The sequence below is a fragment of the Python bivittatus genome, unplaced genomic scaffold (assembly GCF_059951505.1).
Source record: "Python bivittatus isolate LINGU-HERP-01145 unplaced genomic scaffold, Pbiv_v1 ctg000590_np1212, whole genome shotgun sequence".
In the NCBI taxonomy this organism is placed as follows: Eukaryota; Metazoa; Chordata; class Lepidosauria; order Squamata; family Pythonidae; genus Python; species Python bivittatus.
Genome location: NW_028277086.1, coordinates 13,780,770 through 13,799,075, shown reverse-complemented (window position 1 = coordinate 13,799,075; position 18,306 = coordinate 13,780,770). Strand labels below are relative to the sequence as shown.

The 18,306-nt window shown below is 40.9% G+C and overlaps 1 protein-coding gene across 1 annotated transcript in view; it reads right to left on the bottom strand.

Annotated features, from left to right (window-relative positions):
* Positions 1–13,562, bottom strand: part of ENPP2 (ectonucleotide pyrophosphatase/phosphodiesterase 2) — a 75,252-nt gene extending 61,690 nt beyond the window's left edge. The window contains exon 1 of the mRNA XM_088149019.1: positions 13,157–13,562. Within this exon, the coding sequence (XP_088005145.1) occupies positions 13,157–13,177 (21 nt within the window). The 5' untranslated portion in view covers positions 13,178–13,562. The remainder of the gene's footprint in view (positions 1–13,156) is intronic.
* Between the last annotated feature and the right edge of the window lie 4,744 nt (positions 13,563–18,306).

Genomic DNA, 18,306 nt, shown 5'->3' with positions numbered 1-18,306 from the left:
ATAACAATTCTATATAAGAAAGACGATGTACAATTCAAGATGATGGGTGGGAGCAATATTGATCATCCCACCAGCCAATTCCAACAATGCGAGTCCCCATCAGGCCCCCAGGCCATCTGGCACAGCCATGATTTCACACTTTTCCGGAAGGCCAGGAGAGTGGGCCAGACTGCACCTCAGGTGGTAAGTTGTTCCACAGGGCAGGGGCCACAGCAGAACAGGCCCTCTTCCTAGATCCCGCCGGCCAAAATTCCTTGACTGGAGGGGGTCTGCAACATCCCCCCTCTGCCAGACTGAGTGGGGTAGGTGGATATAACAGGGGTGAGATGGCTCCTTAGATAACCTGGTTCTGTGCCATGAAGGCCTTTAAAGGTGATAACCAACACTTGGAAATAAAGTGCTGTCCAGCTTTGCCTCATTAGAAATAAATCCAAGGGCCACTGCAGCCAACAACTCAAGGAACATGAAGCAAAACTAAGATGCTTAATTGTAGTTAAGCTGATTATGAGTCAACAGTGGTTGCAAACAAAGGTAAATGGCAATTCCAGATTGCGTTGGTAGCAGCAGAGTTTCTAAAACAGGGAAAGCACCAGTGCCACCCTACACTTCCCTAGTCAGAGTCCGCCTTGAGTAAGGCATCAGTAGGAGAGACTATTTTTTAACAAGACTCAGACAAACTGGGAGAGGCTTAAAGAAAGGCAACAAAGATGATAAGGAGACTGGAGAAGTTCTATGAGGAGAGAAAGAAGGAGAAGAGAAAGAAGGAGAGTCTTGAGAATAGGGAGCAGCAGGATACAAAGGCACAAAAATGTCAAAGATGCCACAAAAACAAGGCCATGACCTACTCTCCATCATTTCAGACCATGGGACATGAAGTAAAAGTGTTTAAGTTACAGGAAGACAATTCTGGATTGATGTTAAGAAAACTTCCAAATGCTACCTACAACCAAGAGCAACTGGCAATAGAACTAATGATCCAGAAAGGCTGCAGCCTTCCCTTTGCTAGAAGCATTGACTAGGCAGCCATTTTCAGGGATGCCTCAATCTGGATTGTTGCCCAGAACAAGAGATTGGACTCAGGGGGCTGAATCCTGTGATTGTATTTTGAAGCATTTCTGCTCCAAGCCTAAAGACGTGCATGCAATGGATATCACTGCAATTCTATGCGTCTCCATTCAAAAGCCAATCTGTTGAGATCCACAACACACTCCTGAATAAGTGGGTTTAGGAGTAACCTCCTTGGCATATCAACAGCCTTGTTTACGATTTCATTTAGACCCATGAAGTGGGGAAAGTGGGAAAGAGGAAGGCTGGTGTTTGATCAGAGTTAGTTTGTGCCAAATGAATCCCATGGAGGAGCTATAGCCACAGCAAGGGGTAAGGTCATGTCACACACCCATCCTGTGAAGGATACACACCAGACCTTACAATTAATCAAATGGTTGGGGTAAGATTTGGATGTTTTTGCTATTTACACTGACTTAATAATCTGAAGGGCACCTGCATGAGGCTCCCTAGATATAATTATTTCTACCTATGTAGCCAAAGAATCTTTTCAGGTTCGATTTGTTAACTGACCCAGGATTCTCTTTTACAACCCTGCATTGTAATTCTGAATGTAAAACTCTTATTTTCTCTGTAATTTCCACAACATTTGATGAAAGATTACATATGAAGCATGCCTTACTTCAGAGACAAAGCTAGAAGTGGGTCACTACTTGGGAATTTATTCTTTAAGAGCACCACAACTACCAGGAACCTCACTTCATAGTAGAGAGATCTATAATTTTGACCAAATTCAAAATGACAGAGTAAGAAAGCTGAAATTTGAGCTGGTTTGTTTGGGTTTTTTTTGGCCTGCTGGGGTTGGATTTTTTAAAAAATTGTTACATAACAAATGTTTGCAGAGTAGTTGCAGTTGCTTCTCTATTATTTTTCTTTCTCACCTGTTGATCCAGGTGGTGTATAATGTCATGCTTCTTTTTGTGAAATCACAACGCCACTATACAATTTAGTCATTAGGTGCTCTGGACTTAATGGACCTTGAGTAGAGTTCCTCATTTCCTGTGTTAAGATAGAGAGAGCGAAACACACATACAGACAAGCAACTGCAGAGCATGTATTTACAGGCAATCTGAAGGGCAGGAAAAAGCTGTGAAATGAAAAAATTATCTGTTTGGTAAATTGAATGAATGAAAGCAATGAAATGAAAGAACTTGGCTGTTCCTTCTTAAAATGGTACGCTGTATAAAGATGGTCACTGCTCTTCATCTGAAGGAACATCTAATTCAGAGATAAATATTAGAAGAAAAGGCTGAGGACTTGAAATTATCCATCTGCAGTAGCTTCTACTGAATTGAGTAGAAACACGGGTTAAGGACTTCCCCGTTATTTGGAGATTACCATGGAATCCAACAGGAAATGCTGGAAGGAGCAAAACATACATCTTGGTGGTTAGAACAGTACTTTCTGTTTTTTCACGGAGAAAAAAAAGTACAGATACTGTTTCAACTAAAAACAATAGATCACAGTTTTGTTTTTCTGTTTCAAACCAAGTCTTGTATCAGAGAATCTACTACATTGTATTTCAAATCCTAAAGAAGAGCAACAGTGTACAGAGGCATTACTCAGAGGACAAGCCATGTGGTTTTTATCATAGCACATCCCCTAGAGTTTACACACAAGGACACCAGAGATGGTTGAAATTAAGAAATTGTACCATTTCACCATTGCATAATCCTACCAATTAAAAACAAGACGTTTAAGGTTTAGCTCAGCTTTCTTGGGGAAAAGTGAAAATTATTCCTCCAGCATTTGACCCAAACACAGATTTATTTATACTATCATCTATTCTAAGCAGACATTTCTATTAGAGTCCATGCCCCATGGAATCCCCTCAACCACATCAGATGACAATACTCTAACCAGCACAGTAGCTAATCATAGCCCAGCAATAGGAACAGCAAATTTCATCTATCCAAATGTACAGCATGGAGTACCATCATTCTAGCGCAGTGGTTCTAGAGGTCAGTGGTTACTTAGCTATGGTTGGCCCAAGGATACAATGCACAACAGAGAAGCACAACATTAAAATAAGTACATGAATAAATGCTTATGGATCTTATTCTAGCATGCAGGAATTTCAGCTCTATTGCTGATAGACAGAACACAAAGTAGAGGCCACTCTGATTGTCCTGCCGTACTTACATAGACTGATGGGGAAAGCTGTTTCCCAATGAGCACCAGGCAATCCATACCTTCAATGGCAGAAGTTGGCCATGGGGATCATGAATATTCCTACAATGTTATGCCCTTTTTGCTGGCCACCCAACTGCTTACTCTTGCTCGAAAAGACTGCTGGGATTGGAAAAAATCCACTTCCTATAAGGATTCAGGCATGTTAATTTTTAAAAGGAAAAAGCACTCAAGAATAGCTAAGCCATTCACCAAGGTTTTCTCCATCCTAGAGATCAACCAAATCATCTACTGAGGTGCCATAAATATTTCCTGACCATCATCCATATAAAGCCCTAAGTCAATGTATGTCAAAATTCATCTGATGGTGATCTGTCTAGGACAACCAAACTATAGAATGTTCCTCAATTTCTAAAAACTTCACGCCACTCAGTGCAGGAAAGAGATATAAAATATATCCTACTGAAAAAGTGGAGATAGGTGTCACTTGACTTGTGGTTGCCATGGAGCTAGATGTGACATCACCCATTTAACGTTTGCCTGTTTCAAGGTTTATTAACTAGTGGCCTCATGTACAACTGCAAGTGACACCAAAACCAAAACTCAGCTTAATTTTGCAATTCTGGCAATTTAACATTTTTTATGGAGTCTTGGTTCTTGCTCCAGGAAAGGAAAACAAATCACACGAGAATTGGGTCACTCAATTGCAAAACTCCCTGGGTCAAAGAATATAGCTTTCTCTGGAATGGGTAAACACTGTAATACTGTGCTTCAGTACGGTAAAGCTAAGAGAGAATACCTTATTTTAAAAATTAACAGCTGCTTCAGGTTATTGAAATGTCAGCATTATAAAAATTAAGATTAAAAATTTAAATTCTTGACTCCTGACAAGGAGTAGCATATGGAGAAAAAAATGTTAACTTTTGGTTTGATCAAGAATTTAAATTTTAAATCTTAATTTTTTAAAAAAGTTCGATCATCTGGTAAGTTGATTTGTATAAGTAAAAGAAGTAAGTCCATTAGCCGTTTATCTTATCTCAGTAACAACAGCACAAGTCTTTGTTGCATTCTGTTGATCTAATATTTGTTAGTGATGTGCCAGGAGACTCAGCTAAATAGGCAGAGAGACGTATCTGAGCCAAGAACGTGGGGAGTCTAACCAGGTCAAAAGAATCTAGACAACCACTTGGATGCACAGTTTTTCAATCTTCATTAATAGCAAATTTCCACAGATACCAACTAGGACAGTTCAGCTTTCCCTGAAATTGTGTTCTTGTAATGTTTGCTTTACCTTGCCCGTGTAACTTGCAACTGCAGTACTGGCTCCCATCATCTGGATCCCAAAGCAAACATTGTCCCAGTGTAAGTATATGTCTGCCTCGCGAGGTAGCCCAGACCAGAAGTACTAGCTCTCATGTTACTGTAAGGTTTAAAAAAATGTTGCAAGTCTGAAAGTACATCTCCTCCCCCTCACCTTTACACTCCAAGAAACTAGGGAGGGTCCCTTCTGAGACATTTGCCATGCCCCCATTCCTTCTGCAGACTCAGCTGCCATTTGTCTGACCATTGTCTCGTCTGCGGTTCTTCCCCCGTCTCCCGAGGTCATTCCCACAGACCATTACAGTATTGGGGCTCAAACTCATAACCACTACCTTGTGGAGGACTGTGCTGAAATGAGTATACAGTAAGTGCGAGAAGGGGAATCCTTTTGCTGGCCTGCAGATAATATGGAAAGGGGTTTCAAGGAGGTCCTGGAACACCACAACATTCCTTCCAATATGGAAGCATCTGCAACAGGGTTCTTTCTTGTCTCTATAAACCTCTCTGATCTTTATGTTTTACATACGCTGCCTTGTTAACTGTTCCATGACTCATTGATGTGCATTTAGTAATAGTGCAGACAAAGCATTTTCAAGTACTCTCTACTGAGATCAGTTGAGCTTCCAGTAGAGCATTTCTATTCAAAAAAGTGTTATTTATCCAGGCATGTTCTTGACTATTAGCATTCCCAGCAGCTATTCCTAGAAAACCCCAATATCCTACTGTTTTCCTTTTTATTGATGGAAGTTTTAACTCCATTAATAAGTAGGTATCAACATGATCAGTGAGCCAGTTGGGTTTAGTGGTTAAGGCATCAGGCTAGAAACCAGGAGACCATGAGTTCCAGCTCTACCTTAGACACAAAGCCAGCTGGGTGATCTTGGGCCAGTCCCTCTCTCTCAGCCCTGGGAAAGAGGCAACAGCAAACCACTTCTGATATCTTGCCAAGAAAACTGCAGGGACTAGTCCAGACAATTGCCAGGAGTCAACACTGACTCGAAGGCACCAAAAAGAAAAAGGAAAAAGAAAAGAAAAATCAACATGATCAGCAAAGAATCTGTGGCAAATGGGCTGCAAGGAGACGTCCCTGAATCTATCTCAGTAATTCAGTTGCTACTTTTGCTGTACTATAGGACTGGACTGAAAGCCTGCAACCCTATACATCATATATAATGCAAGCATTGTTCTTCAAATTGCCCAAGTGAAAGGCTGCCAGTGCAGAGGTATTCAATCACTTGGGTAGTCCTGAACATGTATCTAGTGTTATTCCAAGGGAGCAATAGACACATATCCAACATCAGGATTGAGAGGGTAGTGGCATGATGGAGAAGTATAAAGGAATGTGGTTGATCTTGGATATAAAGAAGGAATGAATGAGCCATTAAGGAGGACTTGCACAATCCTGAGAAAGAGGGAAACTTGAGAAAGAAACTCAAAATAAATCCACTTTGATTTTGTCTAGTGCAGGAAGGGGCAGAGAGCAATTTGGATAGGCTTTCAAGATTCTCTAATTCTACAATAAATAGCATTCCTTGAATCCCTGACATATCTGCTTGATGACCTGACCTACCTCAAAGGCTGACATCAATTCTGAAACCCTATCCAAGTCTCTCTATGTTGATGCTCCTTTCTTGCAGTGGCTACTGTTCAACAGGTGTCAAGCCCTGAAAAGCTAGCAAGCTCAGGAAACAAACTTAGATTTCTGGAAAGATCTTTATCGCTAGTAGGATAATGTAATGGAATCTTGAAAGCCTGTCAAAGCCATTCTCCCACTCAAGTTATACCTACCATGATTAAAGCAGAGGTGCTCAGGGTCTCTTTCTCACTCCATCCCCTCCCCAAGACTGATGTATCCCTTTTGTAATGGTCCTTTTTCTTCCTCAGCTTTCTCTGGGTCTGTTAGATATTTTGTCACAACAGGGCAGTGATTGAGTGGGATTTCCAAGTAGAATTTCTCAGTAGGAATGGTGACTCCTGCAACAAGTCCCTATCTGAACCTGCGGTTGGCAGCTCCTGGAAGTCACCAGTGAACGCCATTGGATTGGCCCATACATAATCCCAATGGTCATCAGCAGCATGGGAGCTAGTGCCACCAAAACCAGAGTGCAGAAGTCCAGGCCAATGAGTCCATGGAGTAGGCAAAATGGCAGCCCCCTTGGCAGAAGCATTAGGCCATCTGTATTGCCAGAAAGACATTCTGCTAGTCTTGTTTTTCGAGAGATCTTGCTTTTTAAAGACAGATCTAGTGCAGTGTTTCTCAACCTTGGCAACTTTAAGATATGTGGACTTCAACTCCCAGAATTCCCTAGCCAACATGGTTGATCTAGTGTGTTGTCTAGGATTGTTGTACAAAAGCAACAAGCACGTGTTTTGAAAGTGGTCTTTCACTGTTTGTCAAGAGTGGTGAAAATGTGTTAAGCACCAACCAGATACCTGCCTCATGAAGCCAGATATCATGTCAATCCAGCAGCCCAAATCAATTTTGGAGGGAAGTGCCCAGGGACTGGAGGGGAGGGGGTATGAATGTTGCAGCTCAAAATGGCCAAGAGGAGCTCAGAATATCCCAGCCTCTGGCCATGCCCATCACTGCGGCCACTGCTGAAGCACCAGAAATCACAACACTTGTGTTGGGGGGAAATGGAAAACACTACAAACTTTGGATCCGCTAAACCAAAGTTAGGCAGCCTCAGCTATAGGCTGAGATGAGACAAAGGCAGCAAGCATCGTGAAGACAATCCTTGAAGAACCGGATGGTCTCTTCATGCTGCAGTTAGGGGGGCACATGGATGAGCCCAGGGTCTGCCTCTTTTTCCTCCTTATCTAGTCCAAAGCACCTGCTCTTCAGTTTCCAACACGCATATCATGTAAAATGCTGCAGAGCAATAAATGCTGCAAACTTCCCAAAAATGCATTTTTGAAGAATATCCTCCAATTAAGGCCACAGCTGGTTTACAATAGAATTTTTAAAATTACCCTTTGTGGATCTAACTTGTGTTTATTGTGAAATATAATCTGCTTTTGAGGGTAACTAGGAGTTTCCTGGGTATGAATCATAGCATTTCACTGAAATGCTTACATTGCTCCCTTCTGGAACGCAATTGTTCTCCGAAAGAATAATAGAGGAAACATTATTTGAGAGCAGGTTCACATGGTTACAAAGTGGAATTTCCCTTCTTATGCAAAATTCTAGCTGCGTAGGGAAAAAAAATAACAAAAGATGAGGGAAAATACATCAATTTAACATCGTATGTGAAAAGAAACCACCAAGTGACTGGAAAATATAGTCATTAAGATGGATAGTAATTCCAGCTGTAGCCTTCCCCTCTGTTCTACTTTATTCTGCCTTCATTTTTCTTGAATTAAACTTCTGCTGTATAGCTGTGTTAGCAGGTCACACAAAGCTATAAAATTAATTTACCAAAAACAGGCAGGTATACTGGCATATAACCGTTCCCCACTATCCACAATTATTTCATGGAAATGTGTGGTTTGTTGTATTGCCCAGATCTGAAATAGATGCAATAAATCCAAGCTACAAAGTCCAAGCACCAGTGGCACCTACTTCAGGTCCAGAAGAGAATTTAGATCAGTGTTTTTCAACCTTGGCAACTTGAAGATACATGGACTTCAACTCTCAGAATTCCCCAGCCAGCGTTGCTGGCTGGGGAATTCTGAGAGTTGAAGTCCACACATCTTCAAGCTGCCAAGGTTGAGAAACACTGCTTTAGATTAACATCACAAGCTGGAGTTCTTACAGCAAATTTATCAAGGGTAACCTGGCAGCATATACTTGTTAACCGAGCCTTGCAAATTAGTGTGTTCTGTGAACTCAACTTATTAGATCTCCTCATCTTCCAACCTTGTGTTTCCTTTCTCCCACTCAGTCAGGTGCCTAATATATCGCCCTCAGGCAATTCCAATTCATTTTCTGGTACATCCATTTTCCTAAATTTTGGTAGGGACTTATCTAGTTGAAACATCTCTGATCCCTGTTCCTTCCATAGGGTTCTTGTTGGGCCTGGTAGAATTTTTTTTCTATAAAATATTTTAAAGCAGGACATACATTAATCCATAATCACACTTGTAATCCTGCCCAATGCTATTTTTATGTTTACATTAAAGAATGTACATACACAGGATCACATATTGCTGCTTCTTTTAATTTAAAACAAGTGTCTGGTTCTTGAAGATAGACCATGCCTACTTGCTTCATCAGCATAATTTAGACTCAAGAAGAAGGGGAAGATTTGATACCAACATTGACCATTTTAGATGATGATGGTGATGAAGATGATGACTGGGCTATCCAAAACTTAAGATGTGGCCACAGCCATGTAATCAAAGCCCTGCCCATGTTTATGTGCATCAAAAGGACAGGACTTAAATCATATGGTTGTGGCCACTGTCTTGAACCCCTCCCCCCATGTTATTATTGTTTAGTTTCTGATTCCAGCTCTTCCTTCAAGCCATTATCTTATAGTCAGGCATTTCTATAGGAAGGGCTCAAGAAAGTCAAGATGGCAACTCTGATCAAGCAATTGAATCTCTGTCTCTTTTTTACACACAGCACCCTTGCTTTCAAGACTAAACTACAAAACACTCACCTTGATCTGTTCATCAAAGTTAGGGGACAAATCTATATAACTGGGTTTATATTTCCAAAATAACAGCATTAGCTTTATTCGTAATGCATTTTCTTTTATTTGTATATTGTGACATTTATTCTCAGATTAGACCTCTGAATGAATTTACAGTGTAAATGAGAAGGCCTACAGGTTGAACTTTGCTACTTTCTCTTGAACCACAATAGGACTGTAGATATGTTTGCTTCACAATTGATATTTACGTGAATGCTTTGGGATTACAAGGACACAATAAAGTAAATTTTGGACTGGTACTTAAAAATGCAAAAAGAATGTTACAGTTCAAATGTTCTGTTCAGCCTTTTTTTTTAAAAAAAATCAAGATGGTTTATGTAATAGAAAACATCAGTTGATGAATGGACATGTAACTGATAGAGGTAGGAGAGAAGGTAAAGCTTGTTAAAGAAAGTTGTAGGAAAAAAGAGCCAGAAGTCAGAATGGATAGCTGAGGTGAAAGAAAGCTGGTCTGGGAAGATAGTGAAGCTTTAAGCAGGCAGCAAAACCCACCACTAGAAGGTTTCAGGAAGAGATCTGATCAAAGAGAACTTCAGCAGAGAAAGACCTGGAAAGTGCATCACTCTGGAAAACAGAGGCAACAGAAAGAACTGAAAGCATGTGTCAAACTGTGAGAGGTTTACTGGGTTATTTTGTTCAAAGAAAAAGCCATTGAAAGTTTATTAGCTGGGAAAGACTCTTAGGTTCTTGGTGTTCTCTGGCCTTGATTGATTTCTCACAGACTTTTTTTACTCGGCTAGATAACATCATCATGATTGTTTAAGATAAGCAGGAAACAGCACCAAATAAATAATCAGGGAAGAAACAATACTCTGGTCAAGAAACCATCAAGGAAGAAATCACTCTCCAACCAAGACTGGAAAGGCAAGCTACTCTCCCCCACACTGATAAAGTTACCTAACCTGGAATGAAACACGTGCAAGAAAACAATCAAGTTCCATGAACACCAAGAACTCAGCCATTCAATGCGGAACTACACATATTCTCTCGAACTGGGGAAGACTCTACTTAGTAATATGAACCAATAAAAATACCAGTAATACTACTGCAAATAAGAGCAGCATGGGATAGAAATTAAGTATGAATGAGAGCAAAGGTGACTTAGCAGAATGGAAGAAATATGTTGAGGTGAACTGATCATATAGAGAGGATGAATGAGGATTGAATCACAGAAGAAATATTTGAAGGAAGGGCAAAATGACCAAGAGGAAGGGGAAGACTGAGAAAGTTGTGATGGGACGGAGTTGATGCGATCCTCCAAAGGAGAGTGATGAAAAGCGTAAGGAAGAAAAGTCAATGTATGAAGTAGTAAATGGTGGTGGAAGCAATAGCTACTGTCCCCTATTCTTTTCTGTTCTGCATAGCACCGGAAAAAGAAAAGAGTAAGCATGCATGTAAAACCAGAAACATAAGATTTATGTGTACAGTAGTTTAGTTTAACATTCTATTAGAATGATTACATATGGTTCCTTTTTATAAATAATTCTCTTGAAAAGCACAGTTTCTGGGGAAATATTTCTTTGGCAGTATCAATCGAATATCTTTGAGGACGGCTCTATCGTTTTTGAGAAGGGCTGTTTTGGAATGAGAGCAGCTACGTTTTGTTGGTTTAAAATCTATTGAGAATTTTATTCAACATTCTGGTAGAAAGTCCTATAAAGTCAGGGCTTGACTTGCAGAAATTGGCCATATACGTATGCAGTGGTGAGTTACCCACAATACTCTTCCATGCACCATTATGCATTTATACATCCCAGTAATTCTAGCTGTAACTCAAAAACACGCCTTCCAGATGTTTAAGGTAACTCTCATAATCCCTTTTCAGGACCACTCTATCTGGAATGACTGGAGTTGTAGTCCAAAACATATGGAGGTCACCAGGTTGCCTACTTAATTACCAAGGTTTTTGTCTCCTTCTCATCTACCTCCCTGGTCTTAGCCTCCTGACCATGCACACTTCATAAGTTTAAAAAAAACAGCCCCCCCTCCCTATTCTTTCCTTCTTCTGCCTGATGAAGAGTACCAAAGCTTGTCTTCAATTTCATTGACCCTAACGAAAAGATATAGTCAGACCATGGCTGTTTACAGTTTGTTACAGACCAGCATAACAGGCTTTATTTTATATGGAAAACTTACATAAAGTTTTCACAGTGTACTATATATTGTTTGAAGATGAAGCATTCACACGTGTTAAGGCCAAGAGAAGGACCAGTTTTTACACGTCTTCTTTCCTGTATTTTCAACATAGGCTGTTACTTAAATCTTTGGACCAAAAAAAAGAAAAAAAAATAGCTAGTATGCATTCTGGCTTGCATCATGGATGGCATAATCCAAAGCAATTGATATGACAATGCAAAGCAAGGTCATTTAGCAGGCAAATTCGGAGTGTTGTATGTATGCAGTGAACAACACTATTGAACTTCTTACAATATTTTCCAGGATTATCTTTCCTCCTGAGCTGAAGGTGGATTCTGTTTATGGTTTATAACACATTGACCACTACTAATTTTGTCTGAGTGAGGGGAGCATTCAGGAGTGTCTGCAAGGGGGTCAAAAAAGTAAACATAGTCGCCACAACCATGTGATCAAAGCCTTCCCCTTGAATGCATATAAAGGGGAGAGGGTCTCAATTTTGTGGTTGTGGCAACCATCTTCACCTTTTTGACTCCCTCCCTGCACACACCCCTGTACACACCACATCTGTATTCATTGTGAAAATAATGTTTTCTAAAAAAGCCAACAGAATCCATGAAATAGATTAGGTAGGTGGGTTAAGAACAGAGTTAATTGTCAAGTCTTGCATGTAAGCATTTCTGTAGTACAATTTCACGTCCAAAGAATCTCAGATCTTTAAAGCTTTGGGGTGATTTGTTGTTATCTGAGAAAAAGGAGGTAACATTATTCTTTTTTTCCCTTCTGTGTGTGAAGGGGGGGGGTCATTTGTGTTCTTTGTTTTTTTCCTTTTGCAAAAAGAAAAGAGAAGGAAAAGGATTAACTAGTCTATAATAGTAACTTCACAAAGTTTTTACTAGAAAACAATATGATCTGCAAGGTCTCTTATCACTATAATACCCTAATCAACATTTCCCATTTGTAAGCAGCTATAGAGAAGCTTAGATGCTATTTGAAGGTATTATCATGATGGAAAGGAAATCCCAAGTTTCTCTTAGAAAATAAGTTTAACTGCAAGAGGATCCCAGGTCCAGAAAGACTTCAACAGCTGTAGGCCAAGCACATCTCAAACAGTGTTCTCCAGAGCAATTCCCTTTATCTCTTGGTGAGTGCGCCCAAGAAGCCTATATGCAACTAAACAAATCTTATCACAAAGTTGAGGAAGAACTGATATTCTTCCTAAAACTACATAACCATTAAAAAATGAACAAGATCTTTTATAGCATATTGCTGAGAATTCTTAATCCGTTGTTTGGGACTTGTTATCTAGGAAGCATGCTGCATAGGCTGGGCTCATACAACACCATAAGCAGAACTATGGATTGCTTCTTTATAGCATATTATTCATTCAAACTCAGCTTTGGAGGTGCAGTTTCAGAAGCACTCAGGTGGAGTGCCATTCAACCTTGCTGTTTTCCAGTTGAGTTACAACTTAGAAAGGATGAGTGTTAAGCCATCAACAGAGCAGTAAAAACTGATCCCTGCCTTATATTCAGTTGTCTTCAACCCCATTCTGCTATTCTGGCCAGGGATGACAGATGATTAGTTCAATGGAGTTGGACCTCCCAGGTTGCAGGGGGAATGATCTCCAAGCCAAAATTTTAGGCTATTTAGTATTCAGGCATTACTAGCAACCTTCTCTTTCAACATGCATTTCTGTAATACCCCTCCCCCCCAGAGACTGCTCACAATAAACAGACATACCAGAGTAATAGCTCTGAGTCATAATAAAAATGGATTTGTTAACCTTATCAAGTGCAACATAGATAACAGATTTAAGAGGCAGGAGGCAATGAAATGTGTTTTCTTACCAGCTTGCTTTTCTTATCCATGTTTTGGTAGGATCTTCAGTGTCTTTTTTGCTTCCTGTTCTCCTGCAGATGCTTTTTCTCTTTTCACATGAGATACACAATCTTTGTGTTGTTTTGTCCACTGGTTGTTTATTTCTGAGAGGGGTCCAATGCAGCTGAAGTCCTGGTGCCAGCTGTCCTCGGCAGACAATGGCTCAATTGGATGATGTCTTCCAAACAAAGGAGCTGTTCCTGGGACTGATTCACTTCTTTCTCCCCACCACGCCACATCAAACCCACACACCACATATATCCTTTCCCTGAAATATATCATCACTTCCCCCCAGGTCCTGCCAGGCAAGCTTAATTAGTTTAACCCACAGCCATTATGCTCACGGGACCCTCTTCTGTCCCAAAGTAACTAAGCCCCGTCAGCTAGATTCCAATGAAATGACCTTTGGAAGAATTGCTCCAAGCTTTTTTTCCCCCAGATTGCCTAAACTTATCAACAGCCCCAACTGAAAAAGTGCAAATACCACATTACAGCATGCTTTAGCATTACAACGAAGCAAAGCTAATTCTCTAACCTAATTCACAGCTCCATCATGTCTGTATTCCTTCAAAAGTCAGCCTCATTTTTTGGAATGGCATTTTCTGTCAGGCAGGTTTAAGGCTACGCTCTTATTTGATCTGAAGCTGCCTTTTTTCCTGGGCATTGAGACCCCAAGAAAATACAAATCCAGGTGCAACAGGGTGCTTCAGAGGACTTTCCTTGGACTGGGTACACAAGCTTGGAAAGAGGCAGCTTCTTTAAGGAGATGTTGACAAGTGCAGAGGGCATGCCCACATCTGCTCCAAGGCCCTTTTTCAGCTTCTGATATGCAACAATGCAAACAATTCTGAAAAAGGATCCTGGTATGGGAGACACTTGGGAGTTAAGGTTCCTCAGGGCAGTCATTCAGAGAACATCAACAAACAGCTGCTACTTAGCACGGATCATAGGAAGCTTAAAGCAAACTTTTTCATGAAACTGAGGGAAAGGTACCAAAAATTAAACTCAAGAGTTTACACGGTAGAGCACCTTCAGATCTGCAGTGCTGCACATCCCCTTCACAGGAGCCATTTTGTGGCAGAGCATCTACTGAGTCCAAAAGGTTGGGGATTCCTGGCCTAGCACGTTGCATAAAGCCACCTTCAATGGACTGGTGAGCCAGCTGAACCTTATGTCCAGCAGCTCTAAGGCCAGTTGGAGAGTAGGACAGTCCATGTAGCACATATAGCTTAGCCTTGTTCTTCAGACCAAGAAAAGCAGAAGCAGAAGAACAGCTAGGATACAATGGAGAGAAAGGAAATGTGATTGGAAATAATCATACTCTATTGAATTTTAAATGCAAATGAAATCAAACCAAATTCAGTTTTTGTCTTGGTTCTATCCATTACTTTTTGGACTACTACCCCAACACACCACTTGGAGGTCAAAGTGGGGCCCTAAATCATTAGAAAAAGAGAGGCATTTGTTCACAAGGTGGATGCTGAAAGTTAGGAAGTAGAAACATTCACACGTCTGCATGGGCAAAGCCCACAGCAATCAACCTTTCCCACAGAAACTTAGTCATATGAATAATCTTTGGCTCTCTCACTTCTCCATTATTCTTCAACTTCTTTCCAAGTAGTCACTGACCAGTTACAGTGCAGGGGCAATATGAAAAAAAGATAGAAACTGCTCCTGTTAGAATGGTGCAAACCTCAGAGCAGAATCCAGCAACACACCTCAGAATGAGACATGTTAAAATCACCTGCTTCCACTTCAAAGCAATTATGGGCAGGTAGGTCAGGCTTCAAGGCCTTCTTCCAGTAGATAAATGCAAAACAGTTAAGAAAGAATTAACCACAACCAGTTTATTTGCAATGCTTCTGACGAGGTTGAGATGCTATGGGTTTTAGGGCCCCCCATATCTGCTGATTTTCCATCATTAACTCTAAATGGGATTATACTCCCTCAGGCAGAATTGGTATACAATCTGGAGTCCTCCCAGACTCACAGCTCAACAAATACATCTTGTGCACCAGTTGCACCCATTCCTAGATCAGGAAACTTTGCTCACAGGCACTCATGCCTTAGTCACCTTCTGATTGGACCCTTGCAATGTGCTCCCTTGAAAAAGCATTCAGAAGCTTCCGTTGGTCCAGAATGAAGCAGTGCTTTTGGAGGCAATGTCACCAGGTTGATCCTAGGAGGCATGCCTTCTCTGTCATGGTGCCTGCTGTATAGAACAGCTTCCCTCTATAGATTTGGATGACCCAACCTTACCAACCTTTCAGAAAACCTTGAAGACCTGGCTCTTCCACCAGGCATTGGGGCCAAACTGTTAATTTACTGATGAGTAGCCTTATTAATTTGATTAATCAATCGATCAATCAATCAGTGTCTTTGACTGACATGAAATCTACCTCCATTTTCAGCTCTGTGGCCATGTTCACATTGGTACACTAAGCTAAGAAAGCTGAATTAATAGAGCTACTCTTGACATCATTTTGCAGTGCTGTTGGGCACAACTCAACTGCTATCTTGGATTTTCTGTACTTAATAACTTATCATGTTGCTCAAACAGAGTATGCATTTCCACATACCTATCTATTCCTTATTATTTTGCTGAAAATGAAGAAAATGTTTTTTAAAACCAGTTTTATTATCTAGAGAGAGCACAACTAACAATTGATATAACAATGGCTGAAATGTTGCTTTTGTTTTGGATGTTATTATGTTTGAAAATACAACTTGGAATTTGGGACTTAGCTATTCCATTTTGGCACAATTCTCTGTGCCAAAGCTCAAATTTACTATTTTGTTTACCAGAACCCCTTGTTACAATACCAAAGCAAGGAAGGTCTCTATCTCCTTTAAGAAACTTCTATGTTCTGTTGAGACTTGGGATTTGTGGCGAAGTGTGGTATTGTGTTTGCTCAAGTCTGCAACTGATTGTAAATTGTTGGGTGAGGCACACAGTACAGGGTGGGTGGGGGTGGTGGATGGGGGAAGAATGTCCTTCATTTGTCATTGACAGTTACAGAGAGTGTCTTGACTAGGAGACCATTGCAGTTCTGAATCAAGGGGAATCATATAGATTAGCTGAGGAGAGTGGGAAAAGATTAGATAAAGAAAGATTGGCTATGTTGTCCTGGAACTATCAGAAGCTAGTATTATTCCACTCTCTCTGGGTTGGCCTCCTGCTTCCTTGACCTGGGACACACTGGCAAAATTTTGCATGATAAAAGTCATGCCACGATCCAGGATGCTTAAGAAAATTCCAGCACAGGGAAGAGCCCTTGAACTGTAACTTGCCTTGAGGGCTGCTGTAATGTTTGTGAGAAATGCATTGCTTGATCTAAACCATAATTAATCACCAACAGTCTTCCCAGAACTGGTACTAAATCTGCAACAGGAACACCTGAGATTGTGGAAGGAAGAACAAGTTCTGTTAGTAGCTATATGCAAGGAAGGGACAATGAAATGAAACCCTAGTTGTGTTTTTCATGCTAAGCTAAAAAAAAAAAACACACAAAACAAAACAATTTAGTTGAATCTGCCCAAGCTTTCTCATCCTTTAGATTAAACACAGCTCTTTAACCAAACCTAGTGGCATAATGTGTCATCCTAACCTGAAATGATTGCCATTTGTAGTTTCTAAATTTTGGGCTTATAAGTTAAGATCAAGAAGTCTCTTTCAAGTCAAGCCTTTCTTTCCACCACTCCCTCATGATATGAACACAGCCAAAGAAATGAAGTGATTATAGGGATGAGTCAACAGAAGTGGTTACCTCCCATGTTAATATTACTCTATCAGCATTATTGGAATAGTATGAGTAAGTTCCTCAGCTCCAAGGCTATCTAAATAGTATATGGAACAGGACAACAATGAGAACCCCTATTACGTATGTATGTGAGGTTCTTTAGATTTCTAGGGTCACCCACATCTTCACCAACTCTGGGTACCATATAAAGTTAAAACAATCCAATGCGATATGGTAAAAAGCCAAAAATAAAAATAAAAATAAAAGATGATTATTACAGAGGAAACATATGCTTTAAATGTGCAAGACAAATCCCACAGTGGACACCCCATTGCAGCCCAAGGCCTGAGGAATCAGCCAGGTTTTCAAGACTTGCTTGAAGGAAAACAGGGTTGGAGCTGTTCAGCCCACCAGGGGCGATGCTGGTCCAGAGGATAGGCCCTGCAATAGACAAGGCAAACCTTCTGGGTCCCATAAGGTACCATTTCTTGATAGTCTGGAGCTTGCCAATTTTGTCAAATCCTGCAGAATGGGCAGAAACAATGGGAGAAAGACAGGCAAATAACTAGATCCTATACCATCCTGGGTTTCATAAGTGATAATCAGCACCTTGAATTGCACCCAGAAGCTTCTGGTAACAGGTGCAGCTCATGTAACAGAGATGTTATATGGGAACACCAAGTCCATAATGGCTTGCATCACTGCATTCTGAAGTTTCTGAGTGGTCTTCAAGTGTAGTCCCATGCAGACCACTTTACAATAGTCCACATGCAAGGTGACAAGGGCATGAGTGATCATGAGGGCATCCTGATCCAGGAAAAAGCACAACTGACACACAAGACTAATCTGGGCAAAGGCCTTCCTGGCCACAGCTACTACTTGCTCTTTGAGCAGGAGCTGTGCATCCAAGAGGACCCTCCAATTACCCATCAGTTCCATCTGGGGAAGTGCAACCTACTTCAGAATTAAGGATAGAAAATCCCCAGAACTGGACTTCAGCAAGCCATTCAGTCTTGTTAGGCTTCAGCTAAAGCCTGTTCCTCCCATCCAGATCCGGATAACCTCCAGGCACTGGAACAAGACCTTGATGGAATCATTTGGTCAGTTATACATTAAACTGGTAGGCATAGGCAACCTTTTCAACTGAGGTCTGCGGTAACCTCAACCAGTGGTTGCCCCTTCATTTGCCCTTGTTACACCACTGTTGTATGAGCTGCATTGGCTTCTAGTTTCTTTCTGGGTACAATTCAAAGTGCATCCAGGGCTAGGTTATTTGTAGGACCACCTCTCCCTGAGGGGATCTGCCCATTCCACCAGATCAGATAGAGTGGGCATACTCCAAGTCCCTTTCCCTAAATGTTGCCTTCTAGTGCGACTTA